The sequence below is a fragment of the Convolutriloba macropyga genome, chromosome 8 (genome assembly GCF_964194025.1).
Source record: "Convolutriloba macropyga chromosome 8, txConMacr16.3, whole genome shotgun sequence".
NCBI classification, from domain to species: domain Eukaryota; kingdom Metazoa; phylum Xenacoelomorpha; order Acoela; family Convolutidae; genus Convolutriloba; species Convolutriloba macropyga.
In genome coordinates this window covers 52,015,699-52,034,456 of record NC_134475.1, presented here as the reverse complement: position 1 = coordinate 52,034,456, position 18,758 = coordinate 52,015,699, and the positions used below count along the sequence as shown (strand labels likewise).

At 42.1% G+C, this 18,758-nt stretch overlaps 1 protein-coding gene across 1 annotated transcript in view; it reads left to right on the top strand.

The window, feature by feature from the left end:
- The first annotated feature begins 410 nt into the window (after window positions 1-410).
- LOC142344819 (uncharacterized) overlaps window positions 411-18,758 on the top strand; it is a 166,613-nt gene continuing 148,265 nt past the window's right edge. The window contains exon 1 of the mRNA XM_075396798.1: window positions 411-552. Coding sequence (XP_075252913.1) covers window positions 491-552 — 62 coding nt within the window. The 5' untranslated portion in view covers window positions 411-490. The remainder of the gene's footprint in view (window positions 553-18,758) is intronic.

Genomic DNA, 18,758 nt, shown 5'->3' with positions numbered 1-18,758 from the left:
ACGTGAAACTTCAGATTTGTAATTAGGGTCAGTTTCACTTAGCAAAAGAGGATTAGTACTTGTAGTTACTTTTACACAACTCTTACACACTTGCGAGTCAAGATTATATTTCTCAAAAGGCTGAATTTAATCGTTTTCGAAGTAAAAAAAATACTGGGAAGTTCTGGGAAATATCTTTGAAACTTAATTTGTTTTTGTTCGTTTCTCAGCTGGAGATATTTGACATGCCCTTGTCCTTGAAACCACATTAACAGTGCGAGCTCAACTTTATGAACAAGATTTGGAAATTTTTTGCATAGATAAACTTTCTTCATTTGCTGGCAATATTTAAAATTTCTTTATACTTTGTTAATAGTCATTTTGGTTGTAGTTTTCTAATAATACACGTTAAAAATTCGTTTTTCAGGTTCTATTATGTATATATTGTAAATGAAAGAACCTTCATTCTCTAGACAACGGCCGCCGTTGACTGACGTTGGGTGCTAAAACCATGTTAGGCTCCCAGAATGCAGCGTTTCACAAGAGCCGATTTCAGTATGGATCAAAGGAGAGGTGAGCTGAGATCTATGATCTCTATTGAATGTAAATGTGCTGAGAGGGGCCTTTTTTTATTTAGTTATATGCAGACGGGAGGGCCCTTTTAATTGACGTATTTTTTGTTAGATGAGGAGACTGAAGGCCAATTGTCAATTGAAAGCGAAATTACAGAGGTACGCGCGTATTAGGTCCACCTATTGGATCAACTGCAGCTTGCGCTGAATACCTTAATGACTCTGAAAGTAAATATGACAATACTATAAAGAGGTTGGTCCGTTTTGTCAAAATATCCCCTCAGAATGCTAACGCTTGAGGGCGTTCAAAACAAACTATTATTTCTATGTTGATCAACCCCTGAAACCTCTAGATTTCTCGGAAAAATGGAATTCACTGTATCAGAAAAACTCGTGCCAACAATTGGAGACAAAATCGGGTCTTTCCCATTATAGCCCCCCCCCCCAGCTTAGTGGTCAGATAATCTATAGCCCCCCAATCATGGTAATTATACCATAATGGGGGGGGCTATAATTTCATGGGGGCTATAATAGGAAAGACCCACAAAATCTGACTCCTAAAGAGAGGCAGCTTTTTCACTCCCACTGCGCCTAGTAGGTTGGAATGTTCAGTTTTCCCACGATTATCTACGTGGACATGCTTGGTCAATTCAAATGTCAAAATGCCTAAACAGTGATGTATGTACAATGAGAGCACAACAAGAACTAATTGAGAGCCAAATCAGAGAGAATGTGGCTGCGAAACGATCGAAAGAACTATTTCATCGAAACTGCATCAGATTCCGAAAAGGAACTTATAATGTTGGCTTCTGAAAAAGGGTCATCTAACTGGCTCAATGCTGTTCATCTGGCGAATTATCATTTTGATCTTTCCAAACAATAATTAGGCCGTCTAAGACGCCCTTGTTTAAGATGTGGCTGGAACATAGAAAATATCCCCAGTAAATGCGCTGTAAAAATTGCTGCAATGCATGCTCTGGACTGTGCAAAAGGTGGGAATGCTTATATGCGGCACTACCACATTAGAGACACGGTTGGTAACCTGGACGAATTTCGCTAACCAGTTCGCGAAATCCTGTTGCTAACCCACTCACGAAATCCTGCTCGAAGGACTTGCCGGAGGCACACGAGTATCATGATTCAATGAAAAAAGCGGAATCCCAGCAACGCGCGATGGACGCAAAGCACAGCGCTTTCAACCCAAAAATCTTTGCCTGCACTGGCGGCGCAGGACCTGCAGCATAAAAATCTCTCAAGTGAATCGCTGCTAATATCAGCGAAAAGCGCAGGGAACTGTACGCTGACGTTATGTCCATCATTCGGTCCAAAGTAAGCTTCGCTCTCCTTTCGATGCTATTTTCCCTGGCTGCCAGGATGTAGGTTGCTGCGAAGAATCAAACCTACCAAAAAATCATCCTCCGCAGTTGTTCATGAGGAAAGGCTGAACGGCTCCTATAGATTTTTTCGACTTACGCATGAGTTTAGAAATAAGACACCCCTGCCGAGTTATCATTTTACAATATAGACTTAATCTGGAACATCAACGAAAAACACAAGCGTAAAGATACTGATGCGTTCTATTTGTATGCTATTTTTATCAGCTCTGTTTGATCAAGTCTGTATATATACGGATAACAATTTACCTTTTTAAATTAAAAGTAAGCATTTTCTGTTACGAATAGCTTTCGAAGATTTATTGAAATTGTAGAATTTTGTATTTTTATCGTTAGAAGGCTTCTAGCTGGGGACTGGCTAGCGCCCAAAACTCTATCAAATTTGAAAGGTTCTTCGAAGAAAAGTGAGTCCGTCTGACAATTAAGTATAGAGTTTTGTCCCCTGTGCTCTCTCAAAGCTGTAAAAAAAAATATTTGCTGCGCACAATATTTAATTTCCTTTCCAAGTAATGAAAATAATAAGTCGTCGAAATGTAGTTACTAAAACAACCAAGTATATATCGGTTCTTTGCCTCGTCGAATTGAAGTTAAGAGTTATGCCCAGAATAAATAATTGCTGAGTAGAGAATTAATGAACACAATCAAATATTCTCCTGTTATTCAAATTTAAGAATCATAAACAACTTACAACAGTTGGAAGAATCCCGAATCCACTAAGTCAGAGTAATTTAAGCTAATCCGAAAGATCGATTAATCGCTCTTTTCAACATTTTTTTTTCTTCTAGGAAAGTTGAACTCACGCGTCAACTTCGTCTCTCAAACTATAACTAACTTATTTAACGAACTACTGCTTTTCAGATTCGCAAATCTCTCTCTGGTCGTTTTTCTTGTGCCTAAGGGTACTCAACCTTATCAGTTTTTTATCAGCAAAACGTAACGTGTCGTTCCTTTTAGAACATTCTGACCTAACGTCTAAGTGTTATAGTTGGCGTGGAAGGTCAGTCCCAAGATGCCACTTATCTTATGTTGATGTTTGTTCGAGATGACCGGCGCTGCGTGCCTAACTCGGTTTGATAATTTCAGAATATGGCACAATCCATGTTTCATGCTGAGCAATATGTGTGCAATTTTTCGCACGCTTGCTTTTTCCTTCCTAAGTAACGAATACGCATCCAATTTAAACTATGATACCTTTGTTTCCCATTTAGGCTGGAGTAATGTTCCGTTCTAAATAAAACTTTAACCATTTCCTTAGAGTCATCAAAAAAGGAAAATAAAACTTAGCTCTTTCTGTCCCTTATTCCATTGTAGAATAGTTTCAGTGCTAATACTTTGGGATTGACAGGTAGTTTATCTCAACTTTCCACTCTGAACGAGGCCTTGGTAAAATGTTTTGACTCTAGAAAAAGTGTCGCTTCTTTCAAAGGAGTATAAGAAATTTGCCTTTCATCTATTTTCTATGTTTTACTTTAAAGGCCAAAAGAACGGTTTCGGGTACCGGAAAAAGCCCGTTGTTTTTTTCAATGTGTAAGGAATTGTCCTAGGAGTGATCAGTTAAAATTTCATGGTGATCGGACTTGAGGAAGTAGGGTTTTCAAGACTTGCGGGGGGTGGTGAAAATGCGGACGCCTGGATTTGGGACAATTAGGGGCCCTGAAGCAGTACCAAAGAGTGGCAAATCAATATTTCATGCTCTGATAACTCAGTCAATGTGCGCACGCCATTTCTTGTTTGCCAATGATCCTATGCAAATACTAGCAAATCACCAACTAGCAAATTCATTAAACCTTAATTCCTACTAGCTTTGATTTACCTACTAACTTAGAGCGCCAATGGATTTCCAATTGTATCAGTCTATTCTCAATTTTCATCGTCGTGGGACAATTCCACAAGATGTAAGTATTAATCGACAGAAAAGGCACCGTTTTAAACAATTATGTAGTCGCTACAGCAAACCCAAACTAACTCTTTGTAATAAAAAGACCGGACTCAAAGTATTGCACTCAAGGAGTGCAAAATTTATTATCCAAAAATTACATCGGGACCACGAGCATATTAAAGCAGTTGAGCTCGAACGGCTTGTTAAACAATCTTATGATGTCCAGGGAGCCCAGCCTATCGTTCGAGAAGTAGTACGTAACTGTGATTATTGCAATGAAAAAATTACTCATCGCCGTTTTACCGGTCCCTTAGTTCATGCTTCTCGCCTTACACTGGATAGAATCTGTTATGAATTAGACCTAGTTATTGACGAAAGGCCGTTACTAGAAAAAAATTGCTTCAAGAACGCCCCTTCGTTAGATCCTACTTCTTTTATCCCTAAAACCGTGGACACTATTGATCCCGATTACAATTGCGTGTGCGCTGCACTTAGCACAATTCTGACCGGAAACCCTAATCAAGGCGGAAAAATTGAAGAAGTAATTCGTTCTTTACGAAAAGAAGGCCCGGACCGCCACTTATTAAATCTGATGGGCGCTGCCCCTCTTATTAATGGCCCAGATGACCTTAATTTCGTTACAACAACAGATTTGAGAATGCTAGCCCGAACCTTTAGAACTAATATTTACATGTTTTATGACACCGATGAGTTCGAGCAAGCCCACTGGGATTGCTACACTGGAAATAAAATGGGCCCAAATAGAGGAGGAATTTACTTAAAGGCCGGCATGAGCGGTGGAACAATGCATTGTTTTATTGTTACTCGTGTTAAGCAAAAAAAATGAAGGGTAAGTTGTTCATTTTAGATGACATAATTTATTAGCCCGGACTAGCACACACATGAGAGATATCTAAGTTAAATTAAAGTTCGCTTTTACACTGCATATGGACGCTCGATTTGCACTTTCTTCTTCATCTCCAATAGCGCTTGTTGCTCGGCTTTTTCGTCGTCGGACAAGTCGCTATCACATGCCCGTTGATGCTGTTGTTCGTGTTGCTGTTGTTGTTGATCGTTTGTTGGCTGTTGTTGCTCGCTTGATTGCTGTGATTGATCGTCTGATTTCGCTGCGAGGTTCTTCTTTCTATTGTTAGACTTGCCGCTTCGTTTTGGAGTTTTGAATATGCTCTGCCCGTGGCGTTTTGCCAGCCACTGGAGGTAGTTTTATCGGGGCCTTTCCATGTCGCGCTTTAACAATTTTGCCGTCCATACTGCGAGTAAGTTATATTTTAACGCCTGGCGAACAAGGGTAATAAGGAGCAAGGCCAATAATAGCAATTAGCTATGTTCAGTTTTTAATGAACAAAAAAAAATAAGGGCATCAAATTGATTTCCTTTTCTTTTGATTGGAGTTTCAGCAGGCTAAGTTTTAAAGTGAATGACCCCGAGGTTTTCCAACTCGAATAATCTTGGTCTTATTTGCCTTGCTCTAAATCGCGCTACAATTTTGTGTGCCTCTTATCAGGTGTTATTTGCCGTGCAAAACTCCACTTTTGGTATTGTTGGTCATTTGTGTGCTAATTCGGTCTTATCTTTGTTAGAACAAGGTATTTGAGTCCTAAGTGTTTGTTTCATTAGCCCTAATGTTAAGACGCATATTTGTATTTGAGACCTGTCAAAATTAGGACCTATTTATTTTACCCGCAAAAGTTCTGGGTGTGAAAGATAAAGTTGCGACTAACAAAGGTGTCAATAAACTACGCAGGAACTAAATTCTACACCCTTCCCTTCTGCATCATTATTCCCCTGAATAATCTTTGAGAAATTGCTCTAATTTTAGGTAAGTTTTGGCCAGGTTCTACAAAGTTTGTGGTGGTGTTTAATTTGAACTTACTTAAATTCAAAATTTGTTTCTTTTAAGAAATTGAATAACCGTCCTGTCGGCCCTCAAGCGCTTGAAACCCCTTTATTCTCCCCTTGGATCTATCCGCGTCAGTCAATTAGAAAGGTATCTTACATAATAAATGTTCTTCCGTCGGTTGACAGTTCTTTTTTTTGTTCTACATGATTTTCCCGTGTGCTTTAGCAGCCTCGATCGTCGTTGTCCCAGGACAATATAAAACCCACGATTGATCCCAGTGATCTTCTACAATTCAACGCCTCAGTTATAATTGTCTAGTTAGTAAATCAATTCACAAAAAAAGTCTGTTTTCCTATTCTTCCAAGTCTTGTTATGATTAAACAGGTTTGTATATATTATATAAGTTCATTTAGACATATGTGTGTTTTAATCCTCAATCAACTATGGGTAGCTTGTCGACGGCAATTGCTGGATTTGGGGAGTACCCTGTCCGATTCCAGAATGATAAGGCGTTGGTTTCACGGTCGTCTATCTGGACCGGACAAGGGCCATGAACCCCAGTGTTTCCAGAATTGTCGTCTTCAAGCAAGGCGGCGAAAGCGTCGAAGTTAAGCCAGAATCTTCGGAGCACCGGGACTTTGTGCGGGAGCTGCAGAGGTGGGATGAGGAATTGGTGCGGATGAGGCCAATTCCTCCCGTCTATTTTCAATGCACCCACGCTATCAGTGCCCTCACAAAGCCGGTGTACGATGCAATAGCCTTCGTGCCACCCACCATCATTGAAAGGCCGTGGCCTTTCTCGACGCCACAAGATCGGCCGAACTGGTGGGTGGTAGACGAAAACTGAGTTTGAGTTATCTAAACTTGTAATTCTATCCTTAAACCCCTTTTAAATCTATGCTGTTGCTACTTTAATTCAGACTCTACAAACTGTTTGTTTTATCTAAGGATATAATTATAAATATAGTTAGCTTTGTATAAAAATTATCAAGAAACGGCAGAGTTCAATCCTTTTAGCACGAAGTCCATATACTACTTTATTTATTGGTTTTTTCCCCACATCTTTGGCGTCCAAGTGATTATCTTCTTTTCCGTTTGCGTGGACACATCCTTCAAACAAGTAGAATAAAGTATTGATTGGAATGCGGGTAACGGTTCATTCGTCAAAGGGTTGACCCACTTAGATAACATAGCCGACTTAAATTCTTTGCCCGCCGCACTATCCAGTAAAAGCAATAATTCGTTTTCGTCTTCAAGTTGTAAAATAACAAACCTATCCTCGCAAAATTGTACCCGCTGGTATACGACAACCCAATCCAGAACTTTCGACTCCCAAATTAGAAGAACCATGATGAAAATGTTGTTTTTTTAGGGATTATAGCTTTGATAGGCGCTGATTTTGATCTCGGGTTTTGTGGCTAAATGTACTAATTACATTCCAGATAACAAACTTAAATAGAGATAAATTTTGACCGCTTAAGTTGGACCGATCGGTTATATTTAATTGTCGGTTAAATCGTCGCTGCTGTCATCCTCCCATTCACCTTCACCTTCTCGATTGTCCCGACGTGCGTAGAAAGGAGGCATCTCAGGTCCACCTTCGTTGCTAACATCTTCTTCGGAATCTGGCTCCGCTGCCGTGGAGTCAGAGAGAACCCTGTATATTTCCACCGACGTATTCGCGTCTTCACGTTCTACAGGTCGAATAATGATTTTTATTAGTTCATTTGGAGCTAGAGGTCGATGGAGGGAGTATTTTACTTGGAATGAGTTTTCTTCTACTGAGTAGTCTTGGTCAAGGGTACCTGAATTATCCTTCGGTTTTCTATCCTCCACTAAATCCATAGTCCCCGCCTCGATAGGTAGTCGTGGTTCTGTTGACCAAGGGTTCGAAAGAAAGCAGTGGAACTCATAGTACTCTGGTTCCCCAACTTCCAGAAGAATTACGTTCCCATCTATAAGATCCACCAAATGACCGTTCCATGTATCTTTGACGTCTCTAATTTTAAAAAGACGGCCAAGAGTAAAGCAGTGCCATTCGAAGTGTGTGCCACTCATTATTGGTACCTAGCGTTGAAACTCACTGAGGGTAGAATGATTTATTTTCTGGGTCAACTGATTAACTCATTTTTTACGGGTTCTCTTATCTATTTAACGTTCGTTTGCTTATTGTTCCGAGTTGAACTGTTGGCCGACCTCAAGTTCGCTCAGCCTAAGGGCGCAAGTTAAATCTTAGTGGTATCGGGATTTGTCGAGTACAACATACAAGTATTTAACTGTACAAATGAGTTTATAAATGAAAGCACCGGAATACTACTCATGAATAAAATCAAAACTGATTTTCCTAGTTACAGTTAAGGGGTGATAGAACCATTTAAAGCACTTGTCTTAACAGGGTGGGCGAAAAATAAATAGATAGAAGTGGATAACTAAGTTTACGTTGTCATCGGCTCACTCTTCCCTTCCCTTCTACAGTTTATAAAATCTTGACGCACGCCAACTTCTCTCGGTAGTCCCTGCTCCTCTGCGTTTTGCCACTGGATCCGGGGGGGGGATGAGGTGTCGAAATGAAAGAGTCATCAAAGTCGTCTCCCAATTGAGGTGACTCCATCCCGTCGCGTTCAGAGTATGGTGGCACTTGAATGCGATCAGTCATTCTGAAATTCATCGGCCCTTGTCCACTCAAACCCGCATCTCCTCTTAGTAGGCGCTCCCAACAATTGAATCTACTCCATCTGGCTCTCGGACTCGTCTGAGTACCAGCCGTATTCCCTTCGATAAATGCTTTGTTCATTATAACTCGGCAGAGTCCTGTGTACATCATCCAGAGTGCAATCACTAAGATTGCAGCTAACACAAGCCATACAAACCAGCTGACAGGTCCACTGTGGTAAGCCCGCCAGTGAAATGGTGCATGCTGATTGATAATTCCTTGTGCAAAAGGTTTCGCGATGGTTTTCTTTGCTTCTTCATCTACGGTTCCTTCGGGTAGATCAACCAAATTCAAACGTAAAGTCTCCAACATCTGACTGTGAGCCTCCTCGCGAAACACATCTGGGATTTTCATTCCAGCTAGTTGTGTCTCCATTTCGTGCAATTCACCGAACAAAGTCCGCAGTAAGGGGTGTTGTTGAATCCTTACAACGAGTCCGGTCTCGTACTGGCAAGTTCTTGGGTCCGGATACAATACCAAACTACCACTGGGGTCCTCTATGCGTCCTTTGCAGGGTGGTCGAATTAGGCAACTTATGCAGCCGCTAATCCACTCTCCAGTATCGAAGGCTTGTGAACTGTAGTTGAGCAGTCTGTAGTCGCTGGATCGCGAGTAAACCAAGTAGGTTGAGTCGTCCAAGTATTCCGCGTAAGGTTCTTCCGGTAAGGCTACCACCTGCTGTGCACAAAGTTTTAGAACTGATGTTTGCAAGTCGAAAAACAGACTAGAAAGGCAGGTAGATTCTCCACTTCGTGACATTGAAAAAGGTTTTAGACACAGTTTAAGACGATTACTGCCGCTACAATGTGAAATGAGTTTCTCCTCCGTAACTTCGGCAAAATTATCTTTTCTTTCGGATATCAATAAGTAACTTCTCGAGAAACTGTATCGTGTCGCTGTTGACCCGTCTTCAATTGGTTGAGGTACTGGGACTGCACGATAAACTTTATGAAATCCGTTAGTGTGGTGTAAAGGCACGTTTATCAGGACATTTACGGCTGTTTCTGTAAGTACTGTTGACTCTACTAGTTCAAAGCCGTAATACGTCATTAAATCAGAACGGGGTATAGCTTCCTGCATCCTGTCAAGTTTGAGTCCGTTAAGAACTTGCCGTAAAACTTTTGGAGGTACAAGTGTTGCTGGAATATAGCCCCGAGCTAAACTACTCAACGCGTCATCTAAGATGTAGCCAAAATTATGAAGTCCGACTTTGAATGCCGCCAATTCTGCTCTCAAAGCAAGCATAGTTTGGGTAAAGTTCGTCATTCCTACATTAAACTGAGCAGCAACCACTGCTGAGCTCTGTCTGTTGTTGTAGCAGGCCCCCCAATGTGTTACTCCAATGTCGGTATTATTGATAAGCTCTCCCAAAACGTTCCTAATCTTATGGAAGTTGTCATTAGAATTATGACTGATCATCTTCAATTGCCCTTGAGTTTTGTTTAACGAGTGGCCCAGCAGGTGGATTCGTTCCCCTGATTCAAGAGTGATCGTTCGCACAGCTCCGTCCAGATATTCTGTCTCTTTGCCAAGTCTATCCAAGTCTGCACCGCCACACAACCCGAAGAAAGAGAAGTAATGACAAAAACCAGCTTTTAGGACTGGCGCAAGGACAATAGCAGCAGCTATCCCACCTAGCAGCGGTTTGACGAATCGCTTTGACCTCGACAAGCCTGCTTCTGTTCCATTCAAGTAAGTTGCAGCCTTTTCCCGCATTTCGGTAAGAACAATATCAATTTCTAGCATTTCATATTCCAATCCCTTCAGTGCAAGATATGTCGTATTCATCAAAACTTCAGTGGTAAAAGTGTTTTTGCAAAACCGTCCATGATGCTTCCTCCATCGCATTGCAAATTCGTATTGGAATTCCTGGAAAGCAATGTCCAGAGATGTCAAGTTGAGGGCAGGTAGGACTGGTAGTGGCACTGATACCCAAGTTGATTCCAGCGCACTCGCAATGATGACAGGGGTTTCCGTTGTGAAGACTGCGCCAGCTGTATGGTTAGTAGTTAAACAGATAGCACATCTCAGCAGGGGAAATAGGAAGAGTAGCCTCAGAGTCAGGAATCTGTCCGTTGTTCCTGTCATGACCGCGTTGACTCTAAAAGTAACAAAACGTTAAATTAAGTCATTAAATCCGACCAAAGCCTATATTTTTCCGTATACAGAGAACCGATTAGTTTAAGTCAATATTAATCAATAACTGAGATTCATAAAAAGCAAGGGAGAAGGATCCGGGTAACAAGTTTAAGTAAACGAGGAAAAAGTGTTTATTCATCGATTCCCAGTCGTATGACCGGTGCTCGGATCCTTGCCGAGCGGCGTAGCTCAACGGGTTCCTCCACTGAATTTTGGTTAATCGGCCGTGTTGCTTGTTCAACCTCTGCGTCTGGTGATCTACTCTCCCCGACGCTGTGAGGTTCTAACTGCCTTTGAACCAGTTGTCTTTGGTATTCCGGATCATTTTCACGGCTATTGGTATCCGGGGCGGCCTGATCGCCCAATTGATCAGCTGACTGCTCGACTATGGGATTATTGATTACTCCATCTTCCTGTCCCACAGCAGGCTGTGGGACTTGAATCCGATTTCTTGGCACCAATATCGGCGGCCGGGGAATTGGGTCTGGATCCAATTGCTCCCATTCGTCAACTTCCAGTGGTTCCTCGTAAAAATTCGTTGAACGAAACGGTGTGGCTCTACGCTCGCTCGTTTCCGGTTCCTCTTCTACGAATGGTTTAAGAAGGTTGTAGTGGAGGATACGCCATTTACCACGCCTTTGGGGTTTACTAACTTTGTAATTAACTTCCGAAGTTCTCTCAAGGACAATGTACGGTCCCTCCCACGGAAGAAAGAATTTCTTTGATTTAGCTTTATGTTTTGAGAAAACCCAAACTTTGTCATCGACTTCGTATGGTTTTCCAAAAACTTTCCTATGAAATTGATCTTTTTGTTGGTTTTGATTTACTCCCAAAAGTTCCCGTGCATGAGAATGGGCCTCCCTGAATTGCCTATCGAGCCAGTCAACAAACTCGTTCTGGGTCCACTCTTGATCGTGGGGCTTCGGGTAGAACAGATCAATAGGATATTGGCACACCTGTCCATAGACGAGACTAAACGGAGTGGCTCCTGTCGTCCTATGAATAGTCGTATTATAGACAAAATTGACATAAGGCAGCATTGTGTCCCAATCTCGAGGGTTTTCAGCGCAATATTTTGAGAGAACATCGGCAATTACACGGTTATGTCGTTCCACTTGACCATTTCCTTGAGGGTGATACGGAGATGTTCTTGTTTTGTCCATTTTAAGCAATTTACAGAGCTCTTTAATCAAGTCACTTTCAAAGTTTTTTCCTTGGTCAGTGTGAAGTACATCGGGCACACCAAAATGAAGGACCCAGCATTCTACAATTTCTTTTGCCACATCTTTTGCTTCGGTTACAACAAGTGGAACACTGATTGCATATTTTGTGAACAAATCCGTCATAACAAGAATGTACTTCGCTCTTGACCGTGCGGCTAGTGTAACTGGTCCTAATATATCAGCAGCGACCGTGTGAAAGCGAATACCAACTTTTAAGGGACTTAATTCTGCGGTACGTTGCCTGCCTGCCGTGGTCCGAGCTGCACATGGAAGACACCAAGAAAGTTTTTTCTCTGTCACGCCTCATGAAGGGCCACCAGAACCTCTGCCTGATTCGCAACAGTGTTTTTTCTACTTTGAAATGACCTCCACTCACGGGGGAAGTGTGAAGTTGATCCAAAATTTCTTTTCTGCAAGAAACAGGTACAATCAGCTGCAAATGGGGTTCGTTCTTCTCTGGTTGAAACCACTTCCTGTACAAACTCGATTCTTAAGAACAAGCTCTGACCACCTTGACCAGTAGGCTACTACTTCAGGTCCATGCTGAACTGCCTGTTCTTTTGGAATTAGGTTAGGGCCCAGAGGCGAGCAGCTACTTTCTGATCCTGTTGGTGCCCATTACAAAATACGGCTGATTGCCTCATCTTCCTGCTGCAACCGTTCTATGTCTGAGTCTGTGCGAGTCCATGTTATAGCGACCCCCTCTTCGTTTTCGTCATCTATGGTTTCTGTAACAGCGTCAACCATAGCACAACGTTCACGTACCCTTTTTAGGGCTTCCTCGATTTCTTGAGGTTCGGGACACTGCCCCGTTACCTGTTCTTTTTCGCCCGGCTCCCATTCAGGCTCTTCTTCCGTCATCCGAGATAACCCATCCGCATTGGCATGTTTGTTGCCCGCGCGATGAACAATTTCGTAATTGAACTCTTGCAAATGTTGGAGCATTCTGAACGTCATGCCGTCTGCATTTTGCCTGAATAGCCATTTTAAGCTGGCGTGATCTGTACGAATGACAAAACTGAGTCCCCATATATAATGTTTGAACCATTTCAAAGCCTGAACTACCGCCAGGGCTTCCCGCTTCGTTGTAGAGTACATAGTTTCGGTCTTACTCAGGCTCCTACTTGCAAATACTATAGGATGTTCCACGCCATCAATGAAATTTGAAAGTACTGCACCCAGACTGACGTTGCTTGCATCTGTGTCAATGATAAAGGGGCAGTCATACCGAGGAAACTGTAGGACAGGTGCTGTAGCTAGTTCGAGCCGCAGTCGATCGAATGCCATTTGACAACAGGGAGTCCACTCAAATCGAGCGTTTTTCTTTGTTAGTTCATGCAAGGGACGAGCAATTTGTGCAAAGTCCTTCACAAAGCGCCGATAGTAATTGCAGAATCCAACGAATGACCGTACTTGTTTAACGGTTTTTGGCTCTGGCCATTCTCTGACAGCAGCAACCTTTTGAGGGTCTGGTCGAGCTCCATCTTTATCGATAACATGACTGAGGTATACAACTTGTTGCTGAAGAAGTCTGCATTTCTTGGGCTTAAGTTTCAAGTTTGCTGCTCGCAACAGTTTGAATATAACTTCAATGTGTTTGAAGTGTTCTTCCTCAGTCGAATCGTACGCCAAAACATCATCAAGAAAGATTAGAACCCACTTCCAGAGGTGATCTTTGAAAAGATTGTTCATAAGCCTTTGAAAAGTCCCGGGGGCATTAGATAGACCAAAAGGCATTTTAATGTATTCATACAGTCCACCATCAGGTGTGACGAAAGCTGTTTTCTGTCTATCCTCTGGTGCAACCGGTACCTGCCAGTAGCCACTTGCTAAATCGAGAGAAGAAAAAAATTTCGCTCCCCTCAAAGCATCGAAACTCTGATCTATTTTTGGTATAGGAAAGGCGTCTTTCACCGTAACATCGATAAGGTCGCGGTAGTCCACGCAGAATCTCCAACTACCATCCTTTTTCTTCTGAAGCACAATAGGAGCGCTGTAGGGACTCGATGAAGGCTGAATGACTCCCTTCTCCAGCATGCTCTTCAGTTCTTCGTGGATAATAGGTATCTTGGCCGGTGAAATACGATGTGGAGCTTTTTTGATGGGTGGAGTATCACCTGTGTCAATTTGATGCTGAACAATGTCGGTGCGTCCAAGTTCATTTTTTTCAACGCAAATACATCCCGATATTCTCGCACTAGTGTTCTCAGCCGATCGAGAGCAACACCAGAAACGCCCGGTGCAGATAATTCCAAAATTTGATCAACTTCCTGGTCTAGAGTGGGATGATCTTGGACTTTATAGACAGTGTGAGCAACTCAATTCAAAATCTCGTCATCAGTGTCTGCCCATTCCTCATCTTCGGTTTCACTTAGATAATTGCTTTCTGAATCTCTGACCTGTGTTTTTCTAGAGAGTTGCGCTGCCATGAGATAGTCAGTTTCTTTGGGACTAGCGCCAGTAACTGCCTGCAGCTGATGATCGCTGACAAACTTTGTATCCTGCATTGACGGGTCCATTTCAGTTTCGCGACAGTAACGGTAGCTGCCAACTGCAGTCAGAGAAACCATGCGCATTACCACCGCCGAACTTTCTTTGCTGCCTGTCCACATTTCGTTTGATCTAAAGTCAATTGTACAGCCATGGCGTTTCATTTCCTTGAGGCCAAGTATCATCTGAGGCTTCAAGTTCTGCAACACTAGAACGTGTATTTCCTCGCATATAGAACCCAACTTTAACTCCAATACTGCGCGACCAAGAACATTTATAGTGTTTCCGTCGGCTGACTCTAAGCGGCCTTTGTATGGCAAAATTCTCGCAAAGCGATCCAAGCTGAAGAGTTTTTCTGCTTGCATTAGATTTGTTGATGCCCCCGTATCAATCAATATTTCCGTTATCGAGTCGCTCACTATTCCGTCAACCACGGCTGCTTCGGAACCCTAATCAAAATCCGACGAATCAAACTTTTTCTCATCTTCTATGGCGGTTGTATTTGTTGCTACGTGCTGTTGTTTGGCCTTTTCGTCGCAAAATTTAACTTTTCTTGCGTCAAAGTTTGCATTATCATTGTCTTTTAGTCTATTTGCTTTGAATTCGGCCGGGATAAAGCCTTCTTTACGAAAAACTGTGGCCCTCCCGGCCTCTAGTAGTTTAAAGGACCGGTCTGTTGTTGGGTTTGGCGCTCCGGGCAATCCTTAACAAAATGACCTTCCTGACCACATTGGAAACACTGACTTCCTGCAACTGCTAATCGTCTGCCGAGGCTGTTTTGTTGCGCTGGTACACCCCTGTACTGCGCATTGTTCGGTTTTGGACTGATGAATTGTTGACCGTAACGGCTATCGGGCGGATAAGGATTGTATAGACGTTTCTCGTCGCTTTCCTGTTTTGGTTTATGGTCACTATGTGGGACCTCATATTGCTTCGGAATTACTGACGTCACAAATTTGCTCATCATATTTGACATATTCTTCATAAACTCGGCCTGACTGTTTACTAGTTGATCAATCTTAGCATTGACAGACCCCGAAAGATCCGTAGAATTCTCAGCAGTTGCGAACACTCTGGATGCATTGCCTCTCTGCATCAATTCATTACTCTTGAGTATTCCCCTGAATCTCAACTGGGTTTTCAACAACTGATCTTAAGGACGCTAACCTTCGTCGCTGTCGCATACGAGAATTACGTGCTACAGCATCAAGGCTCAGTGACCTATTTATGGCAGCGGAGAAGTTTTGGGGATCTTCTCTAAGTAAAAGTTCTTGTTTTTCAGCGTCGTAGAGCCCATCGATAAACTGTTCACGGTTCATATCGTCACGGGTTGCAGCATTCATGTTATGGTTCGCTACCTCCCCGATGGACCGTATTCTCCTTGAAAATTCCTGAATTCCCTCCTTTTCGCCTTGAATAAGGTTTTTGAATTCGGCTCGAGCAGTTCGTTGGTTTCGAAATGGCATCATTCGAGGGTCTAAGTATTCAAACATTCGCTCCAGAGTAGGTGCCGGGTGCCCATCTTCCTGTTCTCGAAAGTGGTTGGGCATTGCAGTGTATTCATCAAGGGCCCAGCCTGTGAAGCAGGTTGGGACACAAGCCATTGCTTGTTTCTCATCCCAACGATTCGACTCAACAATGCATACAAAATGTTTTTTCCAATCCACCCATGTTTTGTATATCGGATTAGGAAAACGATCGGGTTGGCGTGCACCTCGCCCATACAATCCTTGACCATTCAGTGCGTCCGCAGCTTGAATGGCTGCTTCGGCAATTCGTTGAATGTCGTCCGCTTGCAACGCCATTTTCGTTATGTAATTGCTTAGCCACTTAGACTAGAGTGTTCTTCTAAATTTTGCGAATCCACTTGTCTTACTTCGCGATCTCGCCGGAGTCTGAGTAGTTCTCTCAATCTATCAGCCCGACTTCTGGTTTGAGTTAATTGATTTGTACTCGGGAATTCGGGTAGGTGTTCTTCGCTTCTTTGGGCGAGTATTGAATCCAGTTTTGAGGAAGTATGTTGTACACCTCTTGGATTGAGACCCAACTTCGTAAAATCTAATCTATTTTAATCTGTCAGAAAGCCCACCCAGGAGCGCCACTGTAGAATTTTGTATTTTTATCGTTAGAAGGCTTCTAGCTGGGGACTGGCTAGCGCTCAAAACTCTATAAAATTTGAAAGGTTCTTCGAAGAAAAGTGAGTCCGTCTGGCAATTAAGTATAGAGTTTTCTCCTGTTATTCAAATTTAAGAATCATAAACAACTTACAACAGTTGGAAGAATCCCGATTCCACTAAGTCAGACTAATTTAAGCTAATCCGAAAGATCGATTAATCGCTCTTTTCAACACTTTTTTTTCTTCTAGGAAAGTTGAACTCACGCGTCAACTTCGTCTCTCAAACTATAACTAACTTATTTAACGAACTACTGCTTTTCAGATTCGCAAATCTCTCTCTGGTCGTTTTTCTTGTGCCTAAGGGTACTCAACCTTATCAGTTTTTTATCAGCAAAACGTAACGTGTCGTTCCTTTTAGAACATTCTGACCTAACGTCTAAGTGTTATAGTTGGCGTGGAAGGTCAGTCACAAGATGTCACTTATCTTATGTTGATGTTTGTTCGAGATGACCGGAGCTGCGTGCCTAACTCGGTTTGATAATTTCAGAATATGGCACAATCCATGTTTCATGCTGAGCAATATGTGTGCAATTTTTCGCACGCTTGCTTTTTCCTTCCTAAGTAACGAATACGCATCCAATTTAAACTATGATACCTTTGTTTCCCATTTAGGCTGGAGTAATGTTCCGTTCTAAATAAAACTTTAACCATTTCCTTAGAGTCATCAAAAAAAGGAAAATAAAACTTAGCTCTTTCTGTCCCTTAATCCATTGTAGAATAGTTTCAGTGCTAATACTTTGGGATTGACAGGTAATTTATCTCAACTTTCCACTCTGAACGAGGCCTTGGTAAAATGTTTTGACTCTAGAAAAAGTGTCGCTTCTTTCAAAGGAGTATAAGAAATTTGCCTTTCATCTATTTTCTATGTTTTACTTTAAAGGCCAAAAGAACGGTTTCGGGTACCGGAAAAAGCCCGTTGTTTTTTTCAATGTGTAAGGAATTGTCCTAGGAGTGATCAGTTAAAATTTCATGGTGATCGGACTTGAGGAAGTAGGGTTTTCAAGACTTGCGGGGGGTGGTGAAAATGCGGACGCCTGGATTTGGGACAATTAGGGGCCCTGAAGCAGTACCAAAGAGTGGCAAATCAATATTTCATGCTCTGATAACTCAGTCAATGTGCGCACGCCATTTCTTGTTTGCCAATGATCCTATGCAAATACTAGCAAATCACCAACTAGCAAACTCATTAAACCTTAATTCCTACTAGCTTTGATTTACCTACTAACTTAGAGCGCCAATGGATTTCCAATTGTATCAGTCTATTCTCAATTTTCATCGTCGTGGGACAATTCCACAAGATGTAAGTATTAATCGACAGAAAAGGCACCGTTTTAAACAATTATGTAGTCGCTACAGCAAACCCAAACTAACTCTTTTTAATAAAAAGACCGGACTCAAAGTATTGCACTCAAGGAGTGCAAAATTTATCCAAAAATTACATCGGGACCACGAGCATATTAAAGCAGTTGAGCTCGAACGGCTTGTTAAACAATCTTATGATGTCCAGGGAGCCCAGCCTATCGTTCGAGAAGTAGTACGTAACTGTGATTATTGCAATGAAAAAATTACACTGGATAGAATTTGTTATGAATTAGACCTAGTTATTAACGAAAGGCCGTTACTAGAAAAAAATTGCTTCAAGAACGCCCCTTCGTTAGATCCTACTTCTTTTATCCCTAAAACCGTGGACACTATTGATCCCGATTACAATTGCGTGTGCGCTGCACTTAGCACAATTCTGACCGGAAACCCTAATCAAGGCGGAAAAATTGAAGAAGTAATTCGTTCTTTACGAAAAGAAGGCCCGGACCGCCACTTATTAAATCTGATTGATGGGCGGTGCCCCTCTTATTAATGGCCCAGATGACCTTAATTTCGTTACAACAACAGATTTGAGAATGCTAGCCGGAACCTTTAGAACTAATATTTACATGTTTTATGACACCGATGAGTTCGAGCAAGCCCACTGGGATTGCTACACTGGAAATAAAATGGGCCCAAATAGAGGAGGAATTTACTTAAAGGCCGGCATGAGCGGTGGAACAATGCATTGTTTTATTGTTACTCGTGTTAGGCAAAAAATGAAGGGTAAGTTGTTCAATTTAGATGACATAATTTATTAACCCGGACTAGCACACACATGACAGATACCTAAGTTAAATTAAAGTTCGCTTTTACACTGCATATGGACGCTCGATTTACACTTTCTTCTTCATCTCCAATAGCGCTTGTTGCTCGGCTTTTTCGTCGTCGGACAAGTCGCTATCACATGCCCGTTGATGCTGTTGTTCGTGTTGCTGTTGTTGTTGATCGTTTGGTGGCTGTTGTTGCT